Source organism: Pseudonaja textilis, chromosome 3, assembly GCF_049901715.1.
Source record: "Pseudonaja textilis isolate UNSWEBS1 chromosome 3, rPseTex1.2, whole genome shotgun sequence".
Classification (NCBI taxonomy): Eukaryota; Metazoa; Chordata; class Lepidosauria; order Squamata; family Elapidae; genus Pseudonaja; species Pseudonaja textilis.
Genome location: NC_141992.1, coordinates 37,477,573 through 37,501,694, shown reverse-complemented (window position 1 = coordinate 37,501,694; position 24,122 = coordinate 37,477,573). Strand labels below are relative to the sequence as shown.

General features: G+C 37.8%; 1 protein-coding gene across 4 annotated transcripts in view; it reads right to left on the bottom strand.

Annotated features, from left to right (window-relative positions):
* SYT6 (synaptotagmin 6) overlaps positions 1–24,122 on the bottom strand; it is a 153,190-nt gene that overhangs the window by 18,152 nt on the left and 110,916 nt on the right. For all 4 annotated transcript variants that reach the window (XR_015742748.1, XR_015742749.1, XM_087929298.1 and 1 more), the window contains exons 4-6: positions 16,531–16,651; positions 8,635–8,806; positions 1,993–2,143 (exon numbers count right to left, since the gene is read on the bottom strand). Coding sequence is in view for 2 of the 4 variants with exons in the window: in XM_087929298.1 (XP_087785424.1) it covers positions 1,993–2,143; positions 8,635–8,806; positions 16,531–16,651 (444 nt within the window). In the remaining 2 variants the exon portion in view is untranslated. The remainder of the gene's footprint in view (positions 1–1,992; positions 2,144–8,634; positions 8,807–16,530; positions 16,652–24,122) is intronic.

Below are 24,122 nucleotides of genomic sequence, written 5' to 3'. Positions count from 1 at the left end.
AATATGAAGGTAAAAGCTAACACAAATCAATAAAGTAAGGAAGAAAAAAGAAAAAGAAATCAAAGGAACTCCTCTTTCTAATCTATTCAACTCCTTCTCTGGCCTCTAAATTTAATTCTTCAGTTTTCCCTAATCTTTAGTTTGGGGTTCTTTGGATGTGTTGGATTACAAATATTATACTTTTAGGACACTATGTCGTAGAAGGTGAACAGAAGGAGGAAGGGAAATTTTTCATAACAAATGGCTATAGTATATTGTTTTGGAAATTGCAATGAACAGCAGCTGCAATTTTGGAAATGTTGTTTCTAGTCTACAGAACTGGACTTCAATAAAAGAAAACAAAAGCCCATGGAAGCCAAGATTTTTTTTAATTTGAATCTGGAAAATATCTTTGGTTCCCTGGGGCAGCAAGGTAATTCAACTTTTTATGTATTCGATTTAATGAGCAAACTAGATCTTGTTTAAATGAGTTTCTGCTTCAGTGAAGATCCCAACCTCTCCTTCAGAAAATATTCACATCAAATTTTTTGCCTTGCTTGATCTACTTTTAAAAGAAAAGAACAACATTTTGTGGGGGGTCTAACTATAATGGTGGGATACATCACATACATGCATTTGAAGTGCTTGTTTTAGAAGTACAATAGCTTCTTATCCTTGTTGGATCTTCAACAGCCTCAGATTCACAGATGACAGGAAGAAATGGGGAACTAGACAAGGGGGAGGGAGGGATGGGAAAGGCCTCCAAATTTGTTTCCTGAATTTTAAGATGATTTATATAAACGGAGATTGCTTCCAAACACAAAGCTTCTTTTGTAAGCAGCCAAAGGATACTCTCCACTTACTACATTACCATGCATATCAGTTTGCCTTGTAACTTAAGGCTATTTATTTTTTATATTTAGTATTATGCTGTTATATTGGAGTAAACATTATGTGCACTTACTGTTTATTAAATGTTTAATTCTGTATTGCTGATATGATATATATTTAGCATGATATTATATTGAGGCATACTTTTTCTAAATTCTTTGTTATAAGGAACTGCTTTGAACTAGATGTTGGAAAAGGATCATAGAGCAGATACAGTATGTTCGAAGCTTTTTAAGGTAATAAGTTTTTTAAGGTAATAAAATGACTTGATAATTTCATAAAGTTGCTGATTGTCTGATAGGGACAAGTTTTTTAAAAAAGTCCTTCCTGCTTGAATAGGTTGCCTAAACCAATTCTCACTGAATTGGCAAGCAATTTCTTCCCTAAAGTTCTTGAGCCTTCTCAAACTAAATTTTGGATTACCTAATTACCTAAGTCAAGAGCATAGGGCTAATTCTGTCCAGAAGTTCTTTTCCTCAAAATACGTTTTGTTGGGTATAAAAAGGAATGACCCCTCAGTTTAATGGACCTTGATCTAACAGACATTCTAAAACATTTTAATTTTTAAAATTTAGATTTTACACCCATTTAATGGATTAATATTATAAACTGGTGGACAGGATGACAGAAATTGATGTGAATGAAATTTGGATTAAATAGTCATTCTGTCTGCATGGACTGTAACATCAAGATTTTACTGCATTGAAGAAGAAGAATTAAAGCTCTGCCATTAAATATTGAACTGTATATCTTTTACAAATCTGCAAAATATATTTTCTATTTTAGTGCCTTTTTTATTATCAAATGACTCATTTGCAATGAACTTCCACTTCTTTTTAGTTTATCCCATGTGTTTTAGCATGTCATATCCATCTATGAAAAAGCAATCTTTAAGTATTAATTGCAGCTGGATTACTCATCTTGCCCCTGTTTCTGTTTGCAATAGTTTATTTAGTAAAAAATCATGTACAGTCAAATGTTTGCTTACCATATGATAAGATATTCCTCTCTTGTGTCTTGAGCTCCTTAATAAAGGAAAGGCTTTAGAAGTTGCAGATTGTTTCTCTGCTTCTAGAATATCTATTGGACATGTATTGAAGAAAATTATAAATATTTACGTACCTCCTTAAAAGATTTCTTCACTTCTACGAGGGGATGCCAATGTGCAATTGGTTTACGTGGATAAGCCAACATTTCATTCCAGTGGTCTCGGCCTAGTCCCTCAGCATTGTTTGCCACACGACAGACTCCAATGATCTCATTGTGGCCAACCCTGAAAGCAATAATCACATGTAGGATATGTTTTTAATACCTTTATTCTCTTTTGGCAATTGGTTCATTTACCCTGTTCCTTCTACTTCTTGGTTGTCCATAAGTCAATAACCCTATGGAATTTCTTTTATTCACTAGGATTAGTCTTTCTGGTTCTTCCACATATTGTATAATAAACGATATATTGGTTTATTTCTCTTTCTTGGTTCAATATATTTTGTGAGTAGGTAGTGTAACTTTTTCCACTGTTGATCTTCTATCTTAACATTTCTTTATATATTCCGCAAGTACAACTTGCAATAAATGTATATTTTAAACCTCTGCATAACAAGTATTCAGCAGGTATTAATATCCCAAATATATCCATTCTAAAAGAATTCATACCGGTTGATTTTCTTCATTTCCATGAATTTCTCTCTTCAAGTAGCAGCTAAATGAGACAGAGAAACTCAAGAAAAATGATATCTTATCACAGATTAATCTGATTGAGATACTACACTAAACAAGAACACTGAGCATTAAACAAATTAGGGACACTTTATCCATGATTGCTCAGCATGAATTCTAGACCAGATCTTTGACCTCTTACTCTCTAAAAGCTATAGAAGTATAAACCAGTCTTTGTTCTCAGTCTTTGTTATTAGGAAAAGAATGAATATGGACCTCAGTTCAAACATAATATGGAGAAGCCAAGCAAGATTTGTTTGCTATAAAAACTGGACCATAAAAATATGGACAATAAATAAATAGCAGCAAGAATATGTTCAATATTGTAGTGGTTGTCTAGTTTTCTACAGTTCAAATCTGGTTGATTTATCGGAAAGCACTGAAATCATATTAGACAAATCAGCAGCAATATATTACACATATTCCAGCTATTATATATTCAGTTGTAAAACAGAGATTTCAAGTCTCTCATAAAGAATCAGTTTCTGAATCCTCTTCCTAGCCATTAACACATGCTGTTGAAGACTCTATTTCACTAAACTGAAATTCAGAATCCAAACGGAAGTGGGTGTCCAATTTCTTCTTAGTATTAGAAATTCTGTGGAAGGAATTAACTCTGACAAATAAAAAAATGTAACAGAAAGAATTCCAACATGCCACCCCCAAAGTGAAAACTGTTCCGGACTAGCAGGCTCGTAACCTGCAAATCTGATTGGCCCGCTGAAAGCCGATCGTGATTGGTTGCCATAGACTGATGCGATTGGCCAGTAAACGGGCTGCCGCGATTGGCCCTGCCAAGAGCGGCAAACTCAAATCGCCTTCTTTGGCTGCCTAGCTGCAGCCAGCCCTATATAAGGGGCTGCTGCGGCTGGGGTTCGTTGCTCAGATCTGAAGTCACAAATAAAGAGCTTTAGTTACTATCTGAGTCTTGCCTCCATTCTTGAACCGTCCTCCCAGATATAACACTGGCAACGAGGATGGGATGCGGAGGCAACGAAAGCTATTGAAATTGAGCTAGCCGAAGGAGCACGTGGCTGACAGAGCGCAACGATGGCAACATGGCCAGCAGCGCTATACCACTCGCACCATTCGATCCAGCTAGCGAAGATTGGGACTCATACATGGACAGATTTCAAATGTTCCTGGAGTCCAACAACCTCAAAGATGCCACGCCCAGCAAGAAACGAGCTGTTTTTCTAACCCATTGTGGACCAGCCGTTTTTAAGATGGCTAAAGCCTTAGCCAAGCCAGCTGAAGTTAAAACCATGGATTGGGACACCCTTGCTCCCATTCTGCGCAACCATTATGCCCCAGCCATGCCAACTCTCATTCGCAGGCATGAGTTCTACCAGAGGGACCAACGTGAAGGTGAGAGCGTTGGGGATTTTGTGGCAGACCTGAGGAACCTGGGTGGTTTGTGTGGCTTCGCCAACCTCGAAGAAGCCATGAGAGATCGCATCGTCCTTGGCCTCAGAGACCCCACCGTCAGGAGCAAGATCATGGCCAAGGGGGACATCTCGCTTGTAGATGCCATAGCAGACGCCACAGCAGCTGAAGCCACTCGTAAATCGGCAGCACGAATGCGTCGAACCAGCGGGACCAACCACCAACCCACCAACGATGCTGGGAAACCTTCAGACAAGTACACATCAACCACCCATCATGAAGACGTCGAGTCATCCTCAGACAGCGAGGAAGAAGAAGTCCACAGGCTCCGGTCAGAACATGAGCAATGGGACCAGCGGGGTCGCAAGTCCAACTACCAATGCGCCGGATGTGGGGGAAACCACCCCCGATCCGAATGCAGATTCTTAGATGCCATATGCCATTTTTGCGAGAAACGGGGACACATCACGAAGGTATGCAGAAACAAGAGAAATTCCAGCCCCAGACGGAGAGGGAGCAGCCCAAAGAGAAACGATGGCAATGCCACCATGCAGAGGGACCGCCCTAGCAACCAGTGGAACCGGTACAGCAGACCCCGAAGGTTTAACGATGCCCCCAGACGAGAGGAGGCTCATCAAACCATCATCATTGGCCACGCTTCATCACTTGACGCTAAAAAGATCTGAGTAGAGGTCATGATTGAAAACAAACCGTGCAACGTGGAAGTCGACTCTGGGTCATCGCTATCCATGGTATCCTGGAGAACACTCGAGCAGCTAATCCCCAACATCCGACACCAAGACCTCAGCAGTCAGAGACTCATACTAAAAGACTATCAAGGCAACCAGATTCCAGTCGCAGGTACCCGCCATGTGCAGGTCTCGTTCAAGGGACATAAGGCAACTCTACCACTCACCGTCGTAGACCGAGACCGGCCAAGTCTATTGGGTCTTCAGTGGTTCGCGCCATTAGGAATCGGAATGGCTGGCATCCATCACACTGAAGACAATGACTGGGAGGCGGCCCTCGTCCACGACTTCCGAGAAGTGTTCAAAGAAAGCCTAGGCAAGTACAAGGGGTCCCCCATTTCATTTAAACTTCGCCCCGACATAGCACCCATTCGTCTAAAGCCACGACGAGTTCCCTTTGCTCTTAAAGCCAAAATTGACGAGCAACTGGACAAATTAATCGTGCAAGGCGTGTTAGAACCTATTGACCACGCCCGATGGGAGACACCAATGGTCACCCCCATAAAACCTGACGGGTCCATAAGAATCTGCGGTTGACTACAAGGGGCCACCCTCAATCACGCGCTACAGCAGAGCGCCTACCCAGTGCCAGTTTTTCAGCATCTCCTGCATTCACTTGGGGGTGGCAAAATATTCACAAAATTAGATCTGGCCCAAGCGTATCAACAGCTGCCAGTTGATCCCGAGACTGCAGAAGCCCAAACTATAGTCACACATCGTGGTGCATTCTAATGCAACAGGCTCCAGTTTGGTGTAAGCGTAGCCCCAGGCATCTTTCAAAGCCTGATGGAGAGACTATTACAAGGGATAAAAGGGGTCGTGCCCTATTTTGATGGCGTATTAATAGCAGCACCCACAAAAAACCAATTAGAAAAACGTCTCAGAACAGTCCTACAGAGGTTCAAAAACGCTGGCCTCAAGGTTAAGAAGGAAAAGTGCCAGCTTTGCACAGAAGGGGTGGAGTTTCTTGGCTACCTCCTTGACAAGCAAGGAATCCACCCCACAGAAAAAAAATTGGCAGATATCAAAAACGCCCCAAGACCCAAAAACAAAACCGACCTCCAAGCCTTCCTGGGACTTATTAACTTTTATAAAATCTTCCTACCCCAGAAGGCGACTGTTGCTGAGCCCCTCCATAGACTACTCGATAAAAGGGCATCCTGGAATTGGGGACGTCGGGAGGAACACGCCTTCCAGCAAGTAAAAGACCTCCTTACCTCAAAGGCAGTACTAATTCAGTATAACGAGACACTACCTTTGACTGTCACGTGTGACGCCTCACCATTTGGGGTAGGGGCCATCCTGAGCCACGTCCTACCAAATGGCTCAGAAGCACCAATTGCATTTTTTTCATGAACTCTATCAAAAACAGAAAGAAACTATAGCCAATTAGATAAGGAAGCCCTTGCAATTGTCTCTGCAATAAAACGATTTCATGAATATGTTTATGGGAGACCATTTTCTATTATAACGGATCATAAGCCACGATTTGGGATCCTGGAGGGAGACAAACCTACTCCACACATTCTCCCCCCCAGAATGACGCAATGGTCGGAATTTCTCGCCGCCTACGACTATCAATTAAAGTACCGCCTGGGGAAATCTATTCCCCACGCAGATGCCTTGAGCCGCTCACCGCTACCCGAGCCACAGGAAGACCCAGCTCCCACACTCCCCGTACTGCAAATAGAGACAATGTATTCACCTCCACTAACGGCTCAAGACATCGCTTTTGAAACCAAAAGAGACTCTTGTTTGGCACGAGTTCTTGGCTGGGTGGAGAGGGGATGGCCAGATTACGACACTAAGGAAATGTTTAAGCCGTTTAAAAACAGACAAACAGAACTTTTTTCACAAAAAGGGTGCGTTTTGTGGGGAGACCGAGTTGTTGTACCAACTAAGTTACAAAAAAGGGTCTTGCAAATGCTACATGATGGACACCCAGGCATCGTACGTATGAAAGCGCTGGCAAGTAGTTATGCCTGGTGGCCAGGTATAGATAAACAAATCGAAACCTGGGTCGCCTCTTGTAACAAATGCCAGGAGAACCACTCAGCGCCACCTAAAGCCCCACCAACAGAATGGGAAACACCCAGGGGTCCTTGGTCTTGCATTCATATTGACTTTGCGGGACCTACGAGAGGCCACACCTTCTTAGTAACTGTTGATGCCTACTCAAACTGGCTTGAGGTCAATAAGATGAAAGCAACCACTACTGAGGCAGTCATTAAAAAACTGAACAGACTCTTCACCACACACGGGTTACCAGATGTCCTGGTCTCTGACAATGGGCCCCAATTTACTGCCTTAGCCTTTGAACAGTATTTAGTGGAACGGGGCATCCGACACGCACTCACATCGCCGGCTCATCCTGCGGCGAATGGTAGGGCTGAACGAATGGTTCAGTTTACAAAGAAAACCCTGCAGAAAATGGATCAAGGCAACATCCACGACAAAGTCACTAGAATGCTGCTCCTACAACACATCACACCAAACAGCATGACCAACAAGAGCCCAGCTGAACTCCTAATGGCCAGGAAACTCAGATCGCCTCTAGATCGTTTGCACCCTGCCTACACCCCGGAAAAGCCCCTGGGTTCCAGCAGCAAGCACCGTGTTTTCAAGGTAGGAGACCTTGTTTTCGCAAAAAAATTTTCTGGGGATCCCCTTTGGATTCCCGCCCAGGTAACTCAAGTTACGGGCCCCCGCTCCTACCATCTACTCACCACTGATGGCAGACCATGGAAATGCCATATTGACCAACTGCGCTCCAGACTAACCACATTTTCCAACCCTGACCCTAACTTTGACACTGGGGGGGGAGGGGAAGCAGTGAACTCAGATTTAGAACCAACACCTTCTTATTCCGAGCTAACACTGAGATCACCGCACCATGGTTGGCAACTCTCACCAGCTGCAGCTGAGACTGGACAGTCAAACACTTCGCCAAGAAGCAGCAACCAGGCAGGTTCAGCAAGCCCCGGGAGCCATGGCAGTAACAACGAGGCTGAGGACTCCATCACCCTGGGAGCACCAGAGGAGAGCCCTAACCTTGACACCGGTTCAACTTTCCTGTTTGATCCAGCAAGCAGTCCATCTGAACCCAGGTTTGAACAGGATCAAGCGGAATGGCGTAAGTCAGGCAGACAGGTGCGAAGACCTGCCTACCTGCGAGACTATATTACTCCACCCCTTAAACGGAACCGAGAGGGGAGGGCTGTTCCGGACTAGCAGGCTCGTAGCCTGCAAATCTGATTGGCCCGCTGAAAGCCGATCGTGATTGGTCGCCATAGACTGATGCGATTGGCCAGTAAACGGGCTGCCGCGATTGGCCCTGCCAAGAGCGACAAACTCAAATCGCCTTCATTGGCTGCCTAGCCACAGCCAGCCCTATATAAGGGGCTGCTGCGGCTGGGGTTAGTTGCTCAGATCTGAAGTCACAAATAAAGAGCTTTAGTTACTATCTGAGTCTTGCCTCCGTTCTTGAACCGTCCTCCCAGATATAACAAAAACCTTAGGTAAAACAGGGACAATGGACTTTGTTCTACTTAAAATGAATATGTGGATTGTTTTTATAAATAGATCCTAGGTGGAACTTATCCTTTCTCTGAGATTTGCCTACATGTCAATTTTGAAAGGCCTTCTATGTAACTAAGAATTATGGCAGAATGACAATTTTGTTCTGGTGATCAATATAATTTATCTCTATGGACAAAACTAAACATGTTCTTATCAGAAACAATGGAAATCTAGAACTATGTTCACCTGCTCAATAACAGAGGAACAAGAAAATACAGTATACAATTTTTTTGAGTACAAAGTACATGTAATCAAATGAATCATACCATGAAATGTGAATGGAGGAAAATGACTCAGATGGGATTTAGAGATTGCAAAGACTCTCACTTACCGGTCATAATCCATAACTGATATAAGCAGACTGACTTGATCCATGTTCTCAGGAGGGATATCAAAAATTATTGCCTCATTATAGGTAGGATTAAGTGTATTTCTTTTTATAGTGGTTTTCTTCTTTTTCAGTCTCCTTCCATCACAGAGCAAAGATACTTTGACGTATGGATCTGGTGAATAGGGTAAAAGCAAAGAGATGAGAGAACACTTTCTAGTTGCCCAATAATTAAATGAGTTCTCTGCAACATACCTAAAATTGGATAATAAAAACATGGATAGAAGAAAGCAGAATTATGGTGGAAAACTTGCATTTTCAGCCTGCTCTTCCAAGTCAAGCTCAACTCTGTGTAATTTCATCACCACATTCATTTCTCCTTTTTTGGTAACATTCTGGAAATGATATCAGTGAAGATTGGCTAGGTGCATCCAGGAGCCTACAAAAAGAATTCCTTACCAGTATATAATTCACATATATGTAGGATCTCAGCAGAAAGGTGAAAAATGGTCAGGAATTAAAGCTTGACAATATGGACCCCTTTTCATAAATTAGGATTCTTTTTTGATTGTTCAAATATGCTACAGTTGATTAAAATGAAAAAAAAAATTGGTTGAAGGGTTTGTAGAAAATGTTAAAGAAAATTAAAAAAAATAAGGGAAAATCCTGAAAATGTTCCTTTGAAAAATGGGTAAGCTTAGTGATCATGGCATGCTAGCTGATTGTTGAAAGGAATGAAAATTGTTCTAAAGAGAAAGCAGAGCTGAATATTAGCTGGAGCTTGGATCACAGCATCAAATACTTCAAGAATCTGGTTCAGATTCTGCTTGTAATTTTCCCTTGGAAATGTTTTCTTAGCTAGATTTTTAAAATTCATCAAGAGTATACTGTAGCTCAGCCACAGCTATTAGCTTCAATCTATGTAACAGGGAAAGCTTGGTTTGTCAGCTTCAAAGCCCTCCTATTTTTTTAAATTATTTTTTTCTAGTAGAATTTAAATGGGCTCACCACCAGTCTAGATACCATATGTTTTTAAGTATATCCCCTCCCCCTTTTTTATTTAGAAGGAGTGACTTGGTAACCATAAATCCAGGTCCAAAAGTACATTTCCCAAGTACTTATTTATGTTTTGCTCATCTTCACACTGTATACTTCTATATAAGGATATCAACATCTTTGATTTATAGGCATCCCTTAGCTCCTTTGCTCTGTGCATCTTTTCAACATCCCTTTGTTATATAGCTATATGTCAATGAGCCCGTTTTCATGAAAAGTAATTTTTTTAAAAATAAATTTTATTGATTTTACGATTAAAACAAACCAACAACACATGCATAAATAAAGAGAGAAAAAGAAGAAAGGGAGAAGAAAATAGAAAGAAAAAAATAGAAAACAATTAAAACATTCTCATCTTCAACAGTTTTTAAGACCTCTTTTTTATCCTTATTTTATGCCATATACACACACCTAATTCTTACATATATCTGTGTATCACTACTATGGATTTATCCTATTCTCTTTTGCCTTTTAGTGTGAAGTCTATCTTTGGTCTATCCATTTGTACCAGCAGTTCCAGCTGCTGTAATATATTGAAGTGTCTTTATTTTTTAATGCCAAAGTTAATTTGTCCATTTCTGCACAACTTGAAATTTTTTGAATGATCATCTCCTCTGATGGAACATGAAGCTGCTTCCACCAGTGTGCAAAAGCCAATCTGGCCATTGTCAAAATGTGTATTATTATATATTTCACTTTTTTTGATATTTGTTTATCAAAGATCCCTAACAGAAAGGACTCTGGTTTGAATTCGATCTGTTCTCTTGTCATTTCTTTCAATTTCTAATTTTCAGCCAATGTTTTTGAGCTTCTGTACAGGACCACCACATATGGAAAAAAATTCCCTCTTTTTTTTTTTTTTTTGCATTTCCAGCAATTTGGACTCATATTGGGGTACATCTTCGCTAATCTCGAAGGAGGAAGGTGCCATCTATAAAATGTTTTATAGGTGTTTTCTTTGTATGCTACTGATTTTGTAATCTTATTATTTCTACCCCAGACCTTTTCCCATTCTGTTATGGTGATGCTACGTCCTATATTCCTACTCCAGGCTATCATGTTCCCTTTTACAATTTCTTCTTCTAATTCTACTTCTAATAAATAATTATAAAATTTTGTTATATTTTTTTTGCCTGATCCTAATAAAAATTTATCTAATTGCTGGAGTTTATTGTTAATTCCAAATTCTTTCTTGTCCTGTTTATATCTACTTTGAATTTGAAGATATGCTCACCCAATTTGAAGATAGTCCCTGCTCTTGAAGTTCTTGCCACGATTTCAAATTTCCTTGTGTATCCAATAGATCCTTATATTTAATCATTTTAGTGATATCCAGATTATTTGGGTGAATCATTGCCTCCATTGTTGAAATCCAATTGGTATTTTTAAATAGTGTTTTTTTTCCATATTTTCTTCCAATTAGTTAATAATGAGTCTCTGATTAGATGTCTGTGAAAATATTTCTGGCTAGTTTTCCCTACATCCCATAAAAAAGCATGCCACCCCCTTTGCAAGTCATGGCCTTCTAAGAATAATATTCTCTTATTGGTTAAATTCATTCATTCCTTCAACCATACTAAAGAGGCTGCACTATAATACAACTCCCAATTTTGAAAGTGCCAGCCCTCCCCTGCTCTTCATATCCTGCATTGCCTTTAAATTTATTCTAGGTTTTTTCCCTTGCCAGATAAATTTTACAGTTATTTTATTAAGTTCTTCAAAAAAATTTTTTGTGCACTTTGATTGGAATCGTCTGAAATATATATAGGAATTTTGGAAGAATATTCATTTTAATAGCAGCAATCCAGCCTAATAATGAAAGTTGCAGCTTGCCCCATGTTTCTAAATCCTTCTTTACCTGTTGCATCAATTTATCATAATTATTTTCCTTAAGTGTATTACAATGTGCTGTCAACCATATTCCAAAGTATTTAACTTTCTTTATCACTTGTATTCCCATAACTTCTTCTAGTTCTATTTTCTGTTTTTCTGTTAAATTTTTAGTCATTAATTTTGCTTTCTTTCTATTAATTTTAAGTCCTGCTACTGCTTCAAATTGTTCTAATTCATTCATCAATTTTTGTCCTCTTTCTATTGGTTCCTCAATAAAGCTTATCTAAATCAGAAAAGAATTGTATTTAAATGGCTAATCCCAGAGGGAATGTTAGTTTTTTGGAATGAAAGGAAAACTAAAATAGACTCCATGGAAAAGGCCCAGGAATTTTATGAGCAATTGGTAGGTCCAGAAGACCAGAGCAGTAAGGAGGAACGGGAAACAAACTCCCAGGAAGATCAAGGCTATCATAAGAATAGAAATGGAACTTTAGGAAATCAAGGAAATACTCATCTACATCAGGAGAGAGAAGAAAGTAGGACACATCTTCAGGCACAAGGAAAGACCGGAGCCATTACAAGACAAAGAGCGAAACAGAATTAATTAAATGGAAGAAGAAAAGAAACTACTATCAATTAATATAAATGGTTTAAACTCGACGATAAAAAGGAAAAGGAAAATAGCTAAACTAATCAAACAAAATGCTGATATAATATGCCTACAAGAAATTCATATAAAGAAAACAGATGAAAAATACCTAGAATGTCCGAAATTAGGGAAGCTATTTACCACACCAGCAGACATGGGGAAAAAGAAAGGGATTGCAGTATATGTTAAAGAGGGTTTGAAAGCAGATTTAATATGGTCGGATTTTGAGGGAAGAACTCTGGTTTTGCAGATTTAGATTAATGCCATCCCAATTCTCTTAGTGGAAATCTACGCCCCGAACGGAGATCAAAAGGAGTTTTTTAAGCATCTTTATGGAAAAATAGTAGGATTGGAAAAAAGAAATATTTGTATCATAGGAGACTTTAATTCTATTGCTGATTATCAAAAAGACCACAGTAATGTGGGGAAGAACAAAGGGGGAAAAAGAGAGCTTCCCAAGATATGTATGGAAATGATGAAGGAGTCAAATTTGATTGATATATGGAGAAGATCACATCCCGAGAAAAAACAATTTACATTCTATTCAAATCCTCATCAAATATGGACACAAATTGATATGGCATGGATGAATGGGGAAATAGCAAATGAGATAAAAGGGATTGAAATTTTACCTAACAAATGGGCAGATCACAATCCAATTCAGATAATATGGAAGGGTAGGGGAAAACCCAAGAAAAGCTGGACATTAAATATTCAGTTAATAAGAGAAAAAGAATACACCAACAAACTCAAGGAGAAATTAAATTATTTCTTAAAGGAAAATGATAATGGAGCAACTACAAAACAAAACATTTGGGATACAATGAAGGCAGTAATAAGAGGTATAACAATCTCTTATAACACCAAGAGGAATAAGGAAAATATGCCCAGCAAAACAAATTACAACAAAAAATTAAGGAATTAGAAACTCAATTACAGAGTACCCCAAAGGATTCAAAATTGCAAAATCAGATAATAATAACTAAACATAAACTGAATTTAATTGAACAAGAGAGAATGATTATAAATTTGAATACAACTAGACAAACTTATTTTGAGCATGCTAATAAGCCAGGGAGATGGCTATCATATAGACTAAAAAAAGGAAAGAAAAGAGATTGTTATACCCGCTAATAGATGGAAAGGGGGATATTCAACAGGAGATAGAACAGAAAAAAGAAATTGCCCATAAGTATTTTGAAGAGTTATATAAAAAGGAAGAAGTTAATGAAGATAGAATAAGAAACTATTTAGATGAAGTGAAGGATAAAGCAATTGGGGAAGAAATGGAAAAATTATTAAACAAAGATATTACTTGGTTTGAATTGAAATCAGCAATAGAGAACCAGAAAAACGATAAATCCCCGGGACCAGATGGGATTCCAGGGGAGTTGTACATGGCAATAGCAGAACAAATAGGACCTCTTATGGTGGAAGTTTTTAATGACGTCGAAAGTTTTTAATGACGTTGAAAATATTATAACAACCATTTATGATATACAACAGGCTAATATTATAATAAACGGGGAATATACCCACCCAATAAAAATAGAAAAAGGAGTCAGACAGGGCTGCCCACTCTCACCCCTGCTCTTCATATTATCATTAGAAGCATTACTAATGTGAATTAGACAGTACCCAGACATAAAAGGATTAAAGGTTAAGAAAGAAGAATATAAGTTCATGAAAAGTAATTTGAATGTCTTATTTTTCAGCAGGGGAAAGAAGCAAAGAAGAAAAGAGAAAATAGGGCAACAATAGCTTACTAAACTGACTCTGATAAATTCTTTCTGAATTTAGCTTCATCCCTGTTAATGTTCCCTAAGCCCCTCAAGACCTGGTTTTGTCATTGGGGTCTCAAGGAACCAAAGATATTCTAAGAGGGCTCAATCATTCTGTTTAATTTACTCTCTCCTGTATTTGGTGGTTATATTTTTAATATTGACTGTTTTTAATTATTGTTTTCACGTGTTTACTGTTTTATTTAATCGTTGTACCCCAACCAGAGTCACTTTGTGTGTGAGACAAGTGACCATATAAGTAATAGTCATTGCAACATGAATGCAAGATAAATTTGCTGTGGATTTGGCACTCTCAATAATTATAATAACTTCCTGGATTGGTGACCTTGCTCGCAATCATTCATGCCTTCCTGTTTGGATTACAGCAACATGCTTCTCACAATTCTGCACTTAAAGACATCTGAAAGCTATCACTAGTCCAGAATGTGATAGCATGGGCAATGGTGGGTGCTCCTAAGTTTACCTATGTTACACCCTGTAATGTGTAACTGCATTGTCTTATGGTTTCTTCCAGGTGCAATTCAGGGCGGTGGTTATTAGGTTTGAAACCCTATAGGGCACAGAGCTAGGTTATGGGAGGAAACCTCTACCCATTTTACCCAATTAGATAGGCTGGGCATTCTCCAAATCCCTTTCCTAAACATTTCCATTGTATGGGCTCTATAAAGCATGTATTTTTTGTGTCAGTCCCTGCCTTATGGAAATTCAGCAGACTCTCCTTTCCTAGACTTTCAAAAAGTACTTCAAATTTGGCTGTTTTTGGAAGCTACCAATCTTTCGTATAAGGTGGGTGTCTATATAAATGCTTTAAATCAGCAAATGAATGAATAAATAAATAAGGTACATATGCCTCCGCAGAACTAGTAAACAGTTTTCTCACTTTGAGAAATCAACTCTCAGTGATTCTAATGTATCAAATGCCAGCTGAGAAGAAATACCTGTCTGCTCAAACAGCTTCATGGTTATTGCAATCATAGATTATATATTTGTCAGGAAAATGAAAACACTGACATCTGGAAGCCGCGGCTATTAAAAATAGTTATGACACTGAATCAGGTATTTACACATGGAAATTTCTCAAAGGGAATTAAATTGTATCATTTTCTCTTTAATTCATGGGGTATATTTACAGACCAGAGCTTCTACTTTAGTACACATTTTTTAAAAAAAATTGTTTCAGCCAAGAACAAGAAAAAAATTAAAAACAAGGACATAATTATAAACTCCATGGACTCTATAAAACTGTAGGGTCTACAGGATAATATAGGTTGTTCACAGTTTGAAACCATTACCCAGTCGTTGCTCCTTTGCTATCAAGCTTTCAGCTATAACAAAAGTATATTATGTAAGTCAGAGACTTTCGACCTACTGTATCCAAAATTCTTTTTTGAGAAGTAGTGAAATTATATCAGGATGGCCTGCCTTAAAACAAGAGAGAGAACACCACCATAGCCCATCATGCCCTTCCATCTTTTCTGGCTACTGGGAGCCGGGCTAAACTTTGTTCTTTGTAGTTTTTTGGCACCACTTCTCTCAACCTCTCCCCCATATAATTGAGAAGAGAAATATGTTTGAAAATTTATGGAACAGCCTACTGATTGCTGAACCTAATCTAAAACTATAATCAGGGGTGTAATTCAACCACTCAGGAGAGGTAGGATAAAAAATCACCCCTGGTTGCTATTACTATTATACCAAGCACACCCACATCCACGCCCACAGAGCCAATAGGGAAAAAAATTGAATTTCACCCCTGACTATAATAGCATGTGGAAATGCCCAGAAGGAAGAGCCACAGACTGGACAATAGGCAAGTTTTAAAAAAGTTTCAGTTCACAGAAGGAGAGGATGCATGGGAAGTGCTTTAGAAGGGACCTTCCCCAGTTTTCAGAAAAGGAAAATGAGGGGAGGGGACAAATTCTTTCTTTTCTTGCAAGATAATGTTAATGTAAGAATTGTGTTTCTTGTTTGGACTACCTTGAAAGGCTGACAGAAACTGAAACCAATTCAATATCTTTTTCATGTTGTCCATGCATCTTAATGGGAAAGCATAGAAGTGTTATGTGCACATATAACAAACAGGCAAATCTGAGTCCTAAGGATATCAGTTTGATTAATAGGTGTGCGTGTGCATGTATGCATGTATGATAAAATTTAAATCAGGTCTTTTTTTCTAAGAAAAAAAGTTAACCAGACTAGAAATGTCTGTCTGTCTGTCTATGTTCTACTTTAATATGAAAAGAAAAAGAAAAGAAAAGAAAAAAATGAATTAAGTCCTTCTAAGTTGCATAGATCTTGTGACAGTTTCAGGCTTTCATGGAAAACACTTGATCTCCCGTCAAACAGCACTAAGTAGCCTGTTTATGCATACCACTATTTTCTACATGTTTCTGGAAAATATTTATATTAACCCAGAAATAACTTCATCAGAATCAAACAAATTAATCCATTTAATAATGTATAGGAAATTCCCTTGACTCTTAAAAGGGAGTAATAGTGTCACAGAAACATTGCAGAAATCAAATACGACTACCTTATTCAGAGAAAGGAAATACTTACCTGAGTATCCAGTTATATCCATCGCTTTGAGATTCCTACATTTAATGACTGTTAGAGTGAGGCGACCTGCAGTTGGCAGGTAACAAAGGGAAAACATTATCTCTCCCAGATCCACACTTTCCTTTAATAAAAGAGAGAACATAAAGCATCAGGGGAAAAAAAAGAATTTATTCTCACTTGCGTTTTTCCCCCTTGCCCTCATTTTCTACAGCTCCATGGTTTTCTTTACCTCCTACCTTGTTGAGGCAATACCAAGACTTTGTTATTTAATAACCTTTGAAAATGTTTCATATGCTGATAAACAAAGATGCTGAGATAACTATTTATCTATCAAAAAATACATATGCAAAATGTGCAGCAGATCTCTGAGCAATATTCAGATCACCTTGCAGAAGTCCTTCAACAACAGACAGCCGCCTAATCCATACTCATTGGAGTTTAGATTTTTGGAGTTATATCCTAACTGAACCATTGATTCATCAGGTGAATCAGGAAATTTGACTCCCTATTTGAGATAAATTATGTTCTACTTCATAGGATTATAAGAGTGTCAGAGAAAAGAAAATCAGCTTGTATATCATAGATAAATATTCAATATATGAAACTTGCAGCCTTCAGAGCTTCCTAACCCTATGGTGCTACCTGAAAATGTAGCCAGAAGCCAATGAAAGCTTCTGGAAGAAAGAAAGAGCATGATCTTAAATAAATGGGAAAATAGGAATAGGCTGCTAACTGGGAAACTAGAGAGGACAAAATTTGATTCTCATGCCATGCACTGAGAAGGATGCAGACGCAGAAGGTCATGTATAGCCCTATTAGATACAGACCACAGTGTTCAGAAGATTTACCAAATGAATAACAATATAAGGAGCTGCAGAGTTAGGAATCAGAAGTTTCTGTGGTATGTGTTGCTTTCCACTAATAGAACATTAACATTTGGACAAAGCATAAGGAACTGAACATTTAGTTGTAGGTTAGCAGCACTATGTACTGTATTTTTGTGAAGGAATGTGTTCCACTGCATTTTTTAATGAGACTTACTCTGAGTCTCAGGTATATGAAGCTTAGCCTCAGAACCTTAGGCTGAAAGACAGGCACATGGGAGTATGTTTCACTAAATTTAATGGGATTTATTGTTGAGCAAACAAACAGCAGTTGGTTGTGCAGCAGTTTTTACTCTTGTTAAACATGAAAGCAGCACAATTCTCATATGAGTTTAGATAACAAATGAAAAGAGTTTAAGGAGCTCTCGGTAGATAGAGAAAAATTGAAATCTTGCTATATATCAAATAGTTCAAGTTATAGGTCAACGAGGTAATTCAAGAAACATATGAACTATAGAAGACATAGACCTGAGCTAATAAGTATCCCATTTTGCCTGCTTATCTTTGCTTGTTTTAGAAGAAACTCAATGCAGTGCATGATGAGAGGGTTTACCATGTGTATTTTACAATCAGCAATGGACAATCTCCCTTGTCTTCTTCTTGCTCACCTATTAACCTGTCAAGCCTCTACTAGATCTGCCTCCACAGAACAAAGACCTTTACAGGTGTTTTCGCCTCCTCAAATGTCTTATTTTATGTCTTCATTTTTTAGCAGTGGAACAGTAGAAAATGTCTGCTGAAATGAGGTTTAAACTAAGTAGGGTTAATTAATGTGTTTCAGTGTCAACACTTAGTAGCCAACATGACTTTTGAGGGGAAACCTGTTAGAAAATACTGACAGGTTTAAAATTGCTAAATTGTGTTGTGACCTGACTGAAGAAGCTTTTCAGGGTCATTTGAATTGTTTTTTCTATGATTTCTTGTAAAACTCCCCTTTGTGACATCTTAATTTTAAGAGCTTGCTTTTCTTTTGATCAAATAAAATCATTTAAGGTAACTATGCTATAACATAGAAACAATCAAAAGACCTATTATATATATATTTCTGTTTTGCCAAGGGTCAGCCAAAGCAAGGTGCCAGACAACTAGTCCTTTGAGGACGCAGAGACAATAAACACAGCAGTGAGTAAAGAGATTTCAAGCAATGGAGATACTCCAAGGCTGTGGGTGCAAATTGGTCCTGAGCACCCAAGCCTTTGTTGAGAAGCTCCCAATCTCACAATGCTTATAGATCAGAACCCACTGCCTGGTATCTGGCCAAAACCTGACATATGGCAAAACAATTTGTTTCTTCAAACCTTTCATTATTCCATCAAACCTTTTTCTGAAGACAAGTCATTACACTAGAACTATCTATCGTATTTATATTAATCCTTAAAATTGAAATCTAACTCTTGAGGGGAAAAAAAATTCAAGGTCTTTTGCGTAACCCTAGGTGGCGTCCTAGAACCTTGCTGAGATACACAGCATCTCTACAGATAACTTTAAAAAAGTGACAGGACGGAGGCCTGTTGATTGCTACCTGATTAAGTGTTAACTTGATAAATAAATTTATTTTACTATAAATATTTCACATAGATTGCTTCATAAATAAAATTTATCAAGGATCACAGAGAAAGTTCATAAAGATACTTTACTTTTTTCATGTTAATGACAGCACCAATTCTTATCTAGCAAGGATTTCAGTTGTCCAGTATGATAACATTTGTATTTATATAAAATTTATGTTTACCACATTAAATCCTTTATTTACAGGATATTCACATTTGGATTGCAATATGTTCCTATGACATTGAATTAATAAGCAGCGTCTTTTTCTTCAGCTTTAAAACATCAAAGGTAGGATGCAATAGGGAAAAAAACCCTGTGCTTGGGATGTGTCATGATATTTCAGTTCTACCAGAGCATTAACTTGAATCTTGCTCTTTGAACTCAGAATAAATATTGACTATATCATAAAAAAATATTAATTCAACTGAAAATGTATAATTCTCACAAGCACAGCACACAGAGGTGAGCTGATTAGTCATGGCAGATTCTTAAGATGATCTTTTAGTAAAGGGCTTATTAGAGTAAAACTGAAGTATCATATATCCCAGTGCCCTCCAATTCCTGATATACAGCTGGAGCAATTAATAAAATAGGATATTTTCACACATGAAATTAAAAGCAGTTTTTAATCAGTCAATTCATAATGCATTTCTAAAATCTTGCATTTCCTAGAAAGTTCCTTAGGCTTTCATTTGCTGCATTATCAGCTATCAAATATTGTTACTTCAAAAGTAGTTTTACACAAGCTTTACATAGACATATTTCTGTGTGTAGAAATCACTTCACGTGCTTCAGTTGGAGCCAGTTATAAAGAATTATTGGCAGAAAGTTGTACTTCACCTAGAGGCTGTTCTTTCCAGAGTAACTAGATTATGCAGATATACTAGTTAGAACATATTCAGATGGCTTTCATTTACAGCATCACATATAATGACCCTGGCTGCCCAGTGTGTGGCTGGATTGAGAGAACTATTATATATTTATAATATATTCTAATGAGACATGTTTGAGCTTAATTGAGATTAACATGTTAAAAATTGTACTTTAGAAGAACTGAATACCTTCCCATTATTCAGTGATGACAGCTGTCAAAGCAGTTCAAGTCTAATCTGAGCTACAATCAGTGAACATTACATACTTACCTCCTGATAAACATAATGTAGTTGACATCATTTGACCTATGTTCATGATACGTCATCTTCTTTTCCTAGCTGTAAGCCAGGGGAGATTCAGTTCATTTAACAATACAAAAGAAAATATTGCTGAAGAGTCTGTAGAGCATTACACATTGGATGTCAGTGAAAACAAATTTTGGACTAACTATTTTTGTCAGATCATTATGCAGAAGTGATGAAACTATGGTATGCAACAATAGTTCAGATGAAATGATAAGTTAGTTCATCTCAGGCTTGGTGAACAATGGTCATGACTGAACTGAAAATGTTAGTACATTTCACACTTTTCAAAGATTATTCCCAATTCATCCACGACATTTTATGTTCACTAACTTCACATGCACTTCTAAAAATGGCAATCTGATAGCCTATTAGTTAATAGAATTATCATAGTTGCTCATCATTTTCAGTTACATTGTTATGTAACTTAATTTTAATGGATCTCAAGCTATATCACCAAGTATCGTGTCGATTGATGACCTCACAAGATTTGAGCATGTTCTAAAGGTCTATTTATTATGACATTCAGTACAGATCATCCATATTAGTCTCACAGACTACTGGTAGTTCCTGGGCTGCACCTTGGACCCAATGAACTATTAATGAGCTGCTTATCTGGAGTTTCCAGCAACTAATTCCCATTAGCATTGAGTAAAAAGAAAGAGAAAGGGGAGAAAAAAATACTCCCCCAACCAGGGAACAGCATTATATTGTGTTTCATATTTAATATTGAGCACCCCAGAAAAAAGCATGGAGTATAAATCCATAGCAGACCTTGTTGAGAACATGTATGGGCATTTGCTTTCAGCCTTCACTATTATTGAAGAGCAAACCCGCTTTTAACATTTAATGATCATGGTTTTCAGTGTAAAAACTGAGGTGAAATAATGATTTTTGAAGGAAATTGGTGTGATCCAGTCAAATGAAATTGTGTTAAATCACTCTGGTTAAGATTTAACAGAATTCTTGTAATAACCTGGTCCTAAATATTCATAAATCTAATTGTAATTAAGTGCAATTACTTCTTATTTTAAGATGGCAGTTATAGAGATGCATAATGTTATTGTATTGTTCCCTTTTCTTTACTCTTGCTTTTAAAAGAATGAGAGAGAGGCCTACCCCAAGATCAAGAAAGATGATTTCAAAGTAACTCCTAAAATGATAATGCATTGAGACTATATAGTTTAAATGTTTCCTGCACGGTATTTCTGAATGTAACCTGTATATTGGTTTTAGAGCAGCCTTTCTCAAACATTTTATCCTGAAAGAACCCTTGAAATAATTTTCCCTGAACCCCTTGAAATAATCTTAAGAAACATTTGTACAAAAATCACAAAAAATATGAAAACGTTATGATGCAATGTAATTCTATACAATCCATGTTACACAACATTTACAATGTCAAAGTGGCAGGTTGTCAGCCAAGTTGCAGAGTGTAAACATTCCTACCACAGCAAATGTAGTGTAAAGTAAAGAAAATGTTCTTATTATACTATCTGGATCACCATCTTTAATTTGTACCAGCAAACTAAAAAGAGTTAAGTTTTTTCTCCCATCTCTTTTCTCCTATGAAAATTGTATTATATTGATGCTTCCTTTCATCAATATGTGGATCTCATTGTTTTCTCTCTCCTACAATTTTATACTGGACAACATCATCAGTACCAATAAAGGAGAATATTAGTCTGATGATGATCTAGCACATTTAGCACTGATGATATTATCTAATGCGGGTAATGAAATGTCTGCAAGAAAAACAACCAAGCTCAGAGAGCACCAAGGACCCCTCAACATAATCAGTAGGAGAGATCACTAGTAAAGTGTCCATTGTGTGTTTATTACTACAATTTATATGTTCTTTTTCTAGAGACTCTAAGAACTTTACAGTGTAATTACAATAAGATTAAAAACAAAACTCAATAAATACATTTGTGAACAATCAATATGAAATGCTGTCATTTAGGAACAGCATGATCTTTTTATCCCCAAATACATTTATGAAGAACCATGTTTTTCAAGCCAACAGTTTTTCAAGCAATTAAAAAAAATAGCGAAAATTGGGAAATAATTAGTTAAAAAGCTATCTCTGAATAAGACTACGTGCTTGGTTGGTTAGCTGTTTGGTTGGTTGAATTTTTTAAAAGTGCATAATGCAATGCTGTGGCAATTTTAAACAAGAAAGCATTTAAATTTCTGTTCTCTTGAAGGAAAGAGTCACCTAACTTGTTAGTATAGCTAAGGGGAAACCGTATATTGATAATATTTATGTCAGCATTATACAATGTATTATTTGCCAGAAACAATGTGCTCACAAATTTGGTACCTGGGATTTCTTTTTTTTTAATTAATATTCTTTAAATTTAATAAATAAATAAATAGAAAACACTTATTAACACATGAAGTTTAAATTAACATGTGAAGTATCAATACCACTTTATAATGCCTTGGTAAGGTCACACTTGAAATACTGCAGTCAGTTTTGGTCGCCACAATGTAAAAAAAATGTTGAGACTCCAGAAAGAGTGCAGAGAAGAGCAACAAAGACTGGAGACTAAGACATATAAAGAACAGTTGCTGGAATTGGGTATGTCTAGTCTGATGAAAAGAAAGACTGAGGTGACATAATAGCAGTGTTCAATATCTCAGGGGCTGTCACAAAGAAGAGGGAGTCAAACTATTCTTCAAAGCACCTGAGGGTAGGACAAGAAGCAATGGCTGGAAACTAATCAAGAAGAGAAGCAACTTAGAACTAAGGAGAAATTTCCTGACAGAACAATTAATCAGTGGAACAACTTGCCTCCAGAAGTTGTAAATGCTCCAATACTGGAAGTTTTTAAGAAGAGATTGGATAACCATTCGTCTGAAATGGTGTAGGGTTTCCTGCCTAAGAAGGGGGTTGGACTAGAACAGGGGTCGCCAACCTTTTGGACCCCAGGGGCCACCAAACTCATAATTTTAAATCCCAGGGACCACTAACTGGTTCTGTGGGCATGGCCTAATTTGTGGGTGTGGCTTGGTGGTCATGTGACTGGCTGGGCATGGCTTGTATGTAAATATTTATATAAATATTGGATTTTTTTATTAAAAAAGAGCAACTTTTACCCAAAATCAGGCAAAGCAGGCAGGCATATTGAGTTGCTCACAGAATCATTCAGTGATCTATCTATCTGCCATTGGCTACCTGAGTCTGTCACATAAAATTAGCTTGCCATGAGTCTGCACTGAATAATGGAACCTTCAGTCCTAAGGGAGGCTTGGCTGTGCTTAAAAGCAGAGCCGAAGATCTAAACACTAGCTAAAAATCAAGACATCCAACCATTTCCTGTTTCCTAGCTAATCTAAATCTCCCAGACCAGCAGAACAGCTGATAGTTGGCAAAAAAAGGAAAAATAGCAATTTAGCAGGCAAGTTTGCCGGGTAAGGAGTGAGTGGGTGGGAGGGTTCCCACGGGCCACGCAGCCTTGTGTTCCTGCACAGTCTGGATTAATTGCTTTGGGGGGTGCTCTGCGGGTGACATTTCTCTGCGGTCCACCAAAATTTTCTCACAGCCCACCAGTGGGCCATGGCCCACCAGTTGGCAACTGCTGGACTAGAAGACCTCCAAGGTCCCTTCCAACTCTGTTATTCTATTTTTTTCTAAAATAGTCTTATAGCCAATAGTCTTATAGCCTGAAATCCCAGTCCAAGTCCACTAATCCAGAAAAAACACCACACACAAATTTAAGCTGATATGATAGGAAGCATCATAGGGAACTAATGAGGAATTCCTCACCATTTTTTCTCTATTGTAAATCTACCTCCATTTGTGACAACCATTGCTTGTTCTCTACTACAAGACAGTGGAGATATCATCATTATCCTTTTCACTTTCTGACTTCTTAAAAGAAGGAAGTCTGCTGACATGAAGGGAATATTGGTGGTATATTTGGAATTAGTGCTACCATAGATAGATTTTGAGCTTTGTGACATATTCATCCCATCC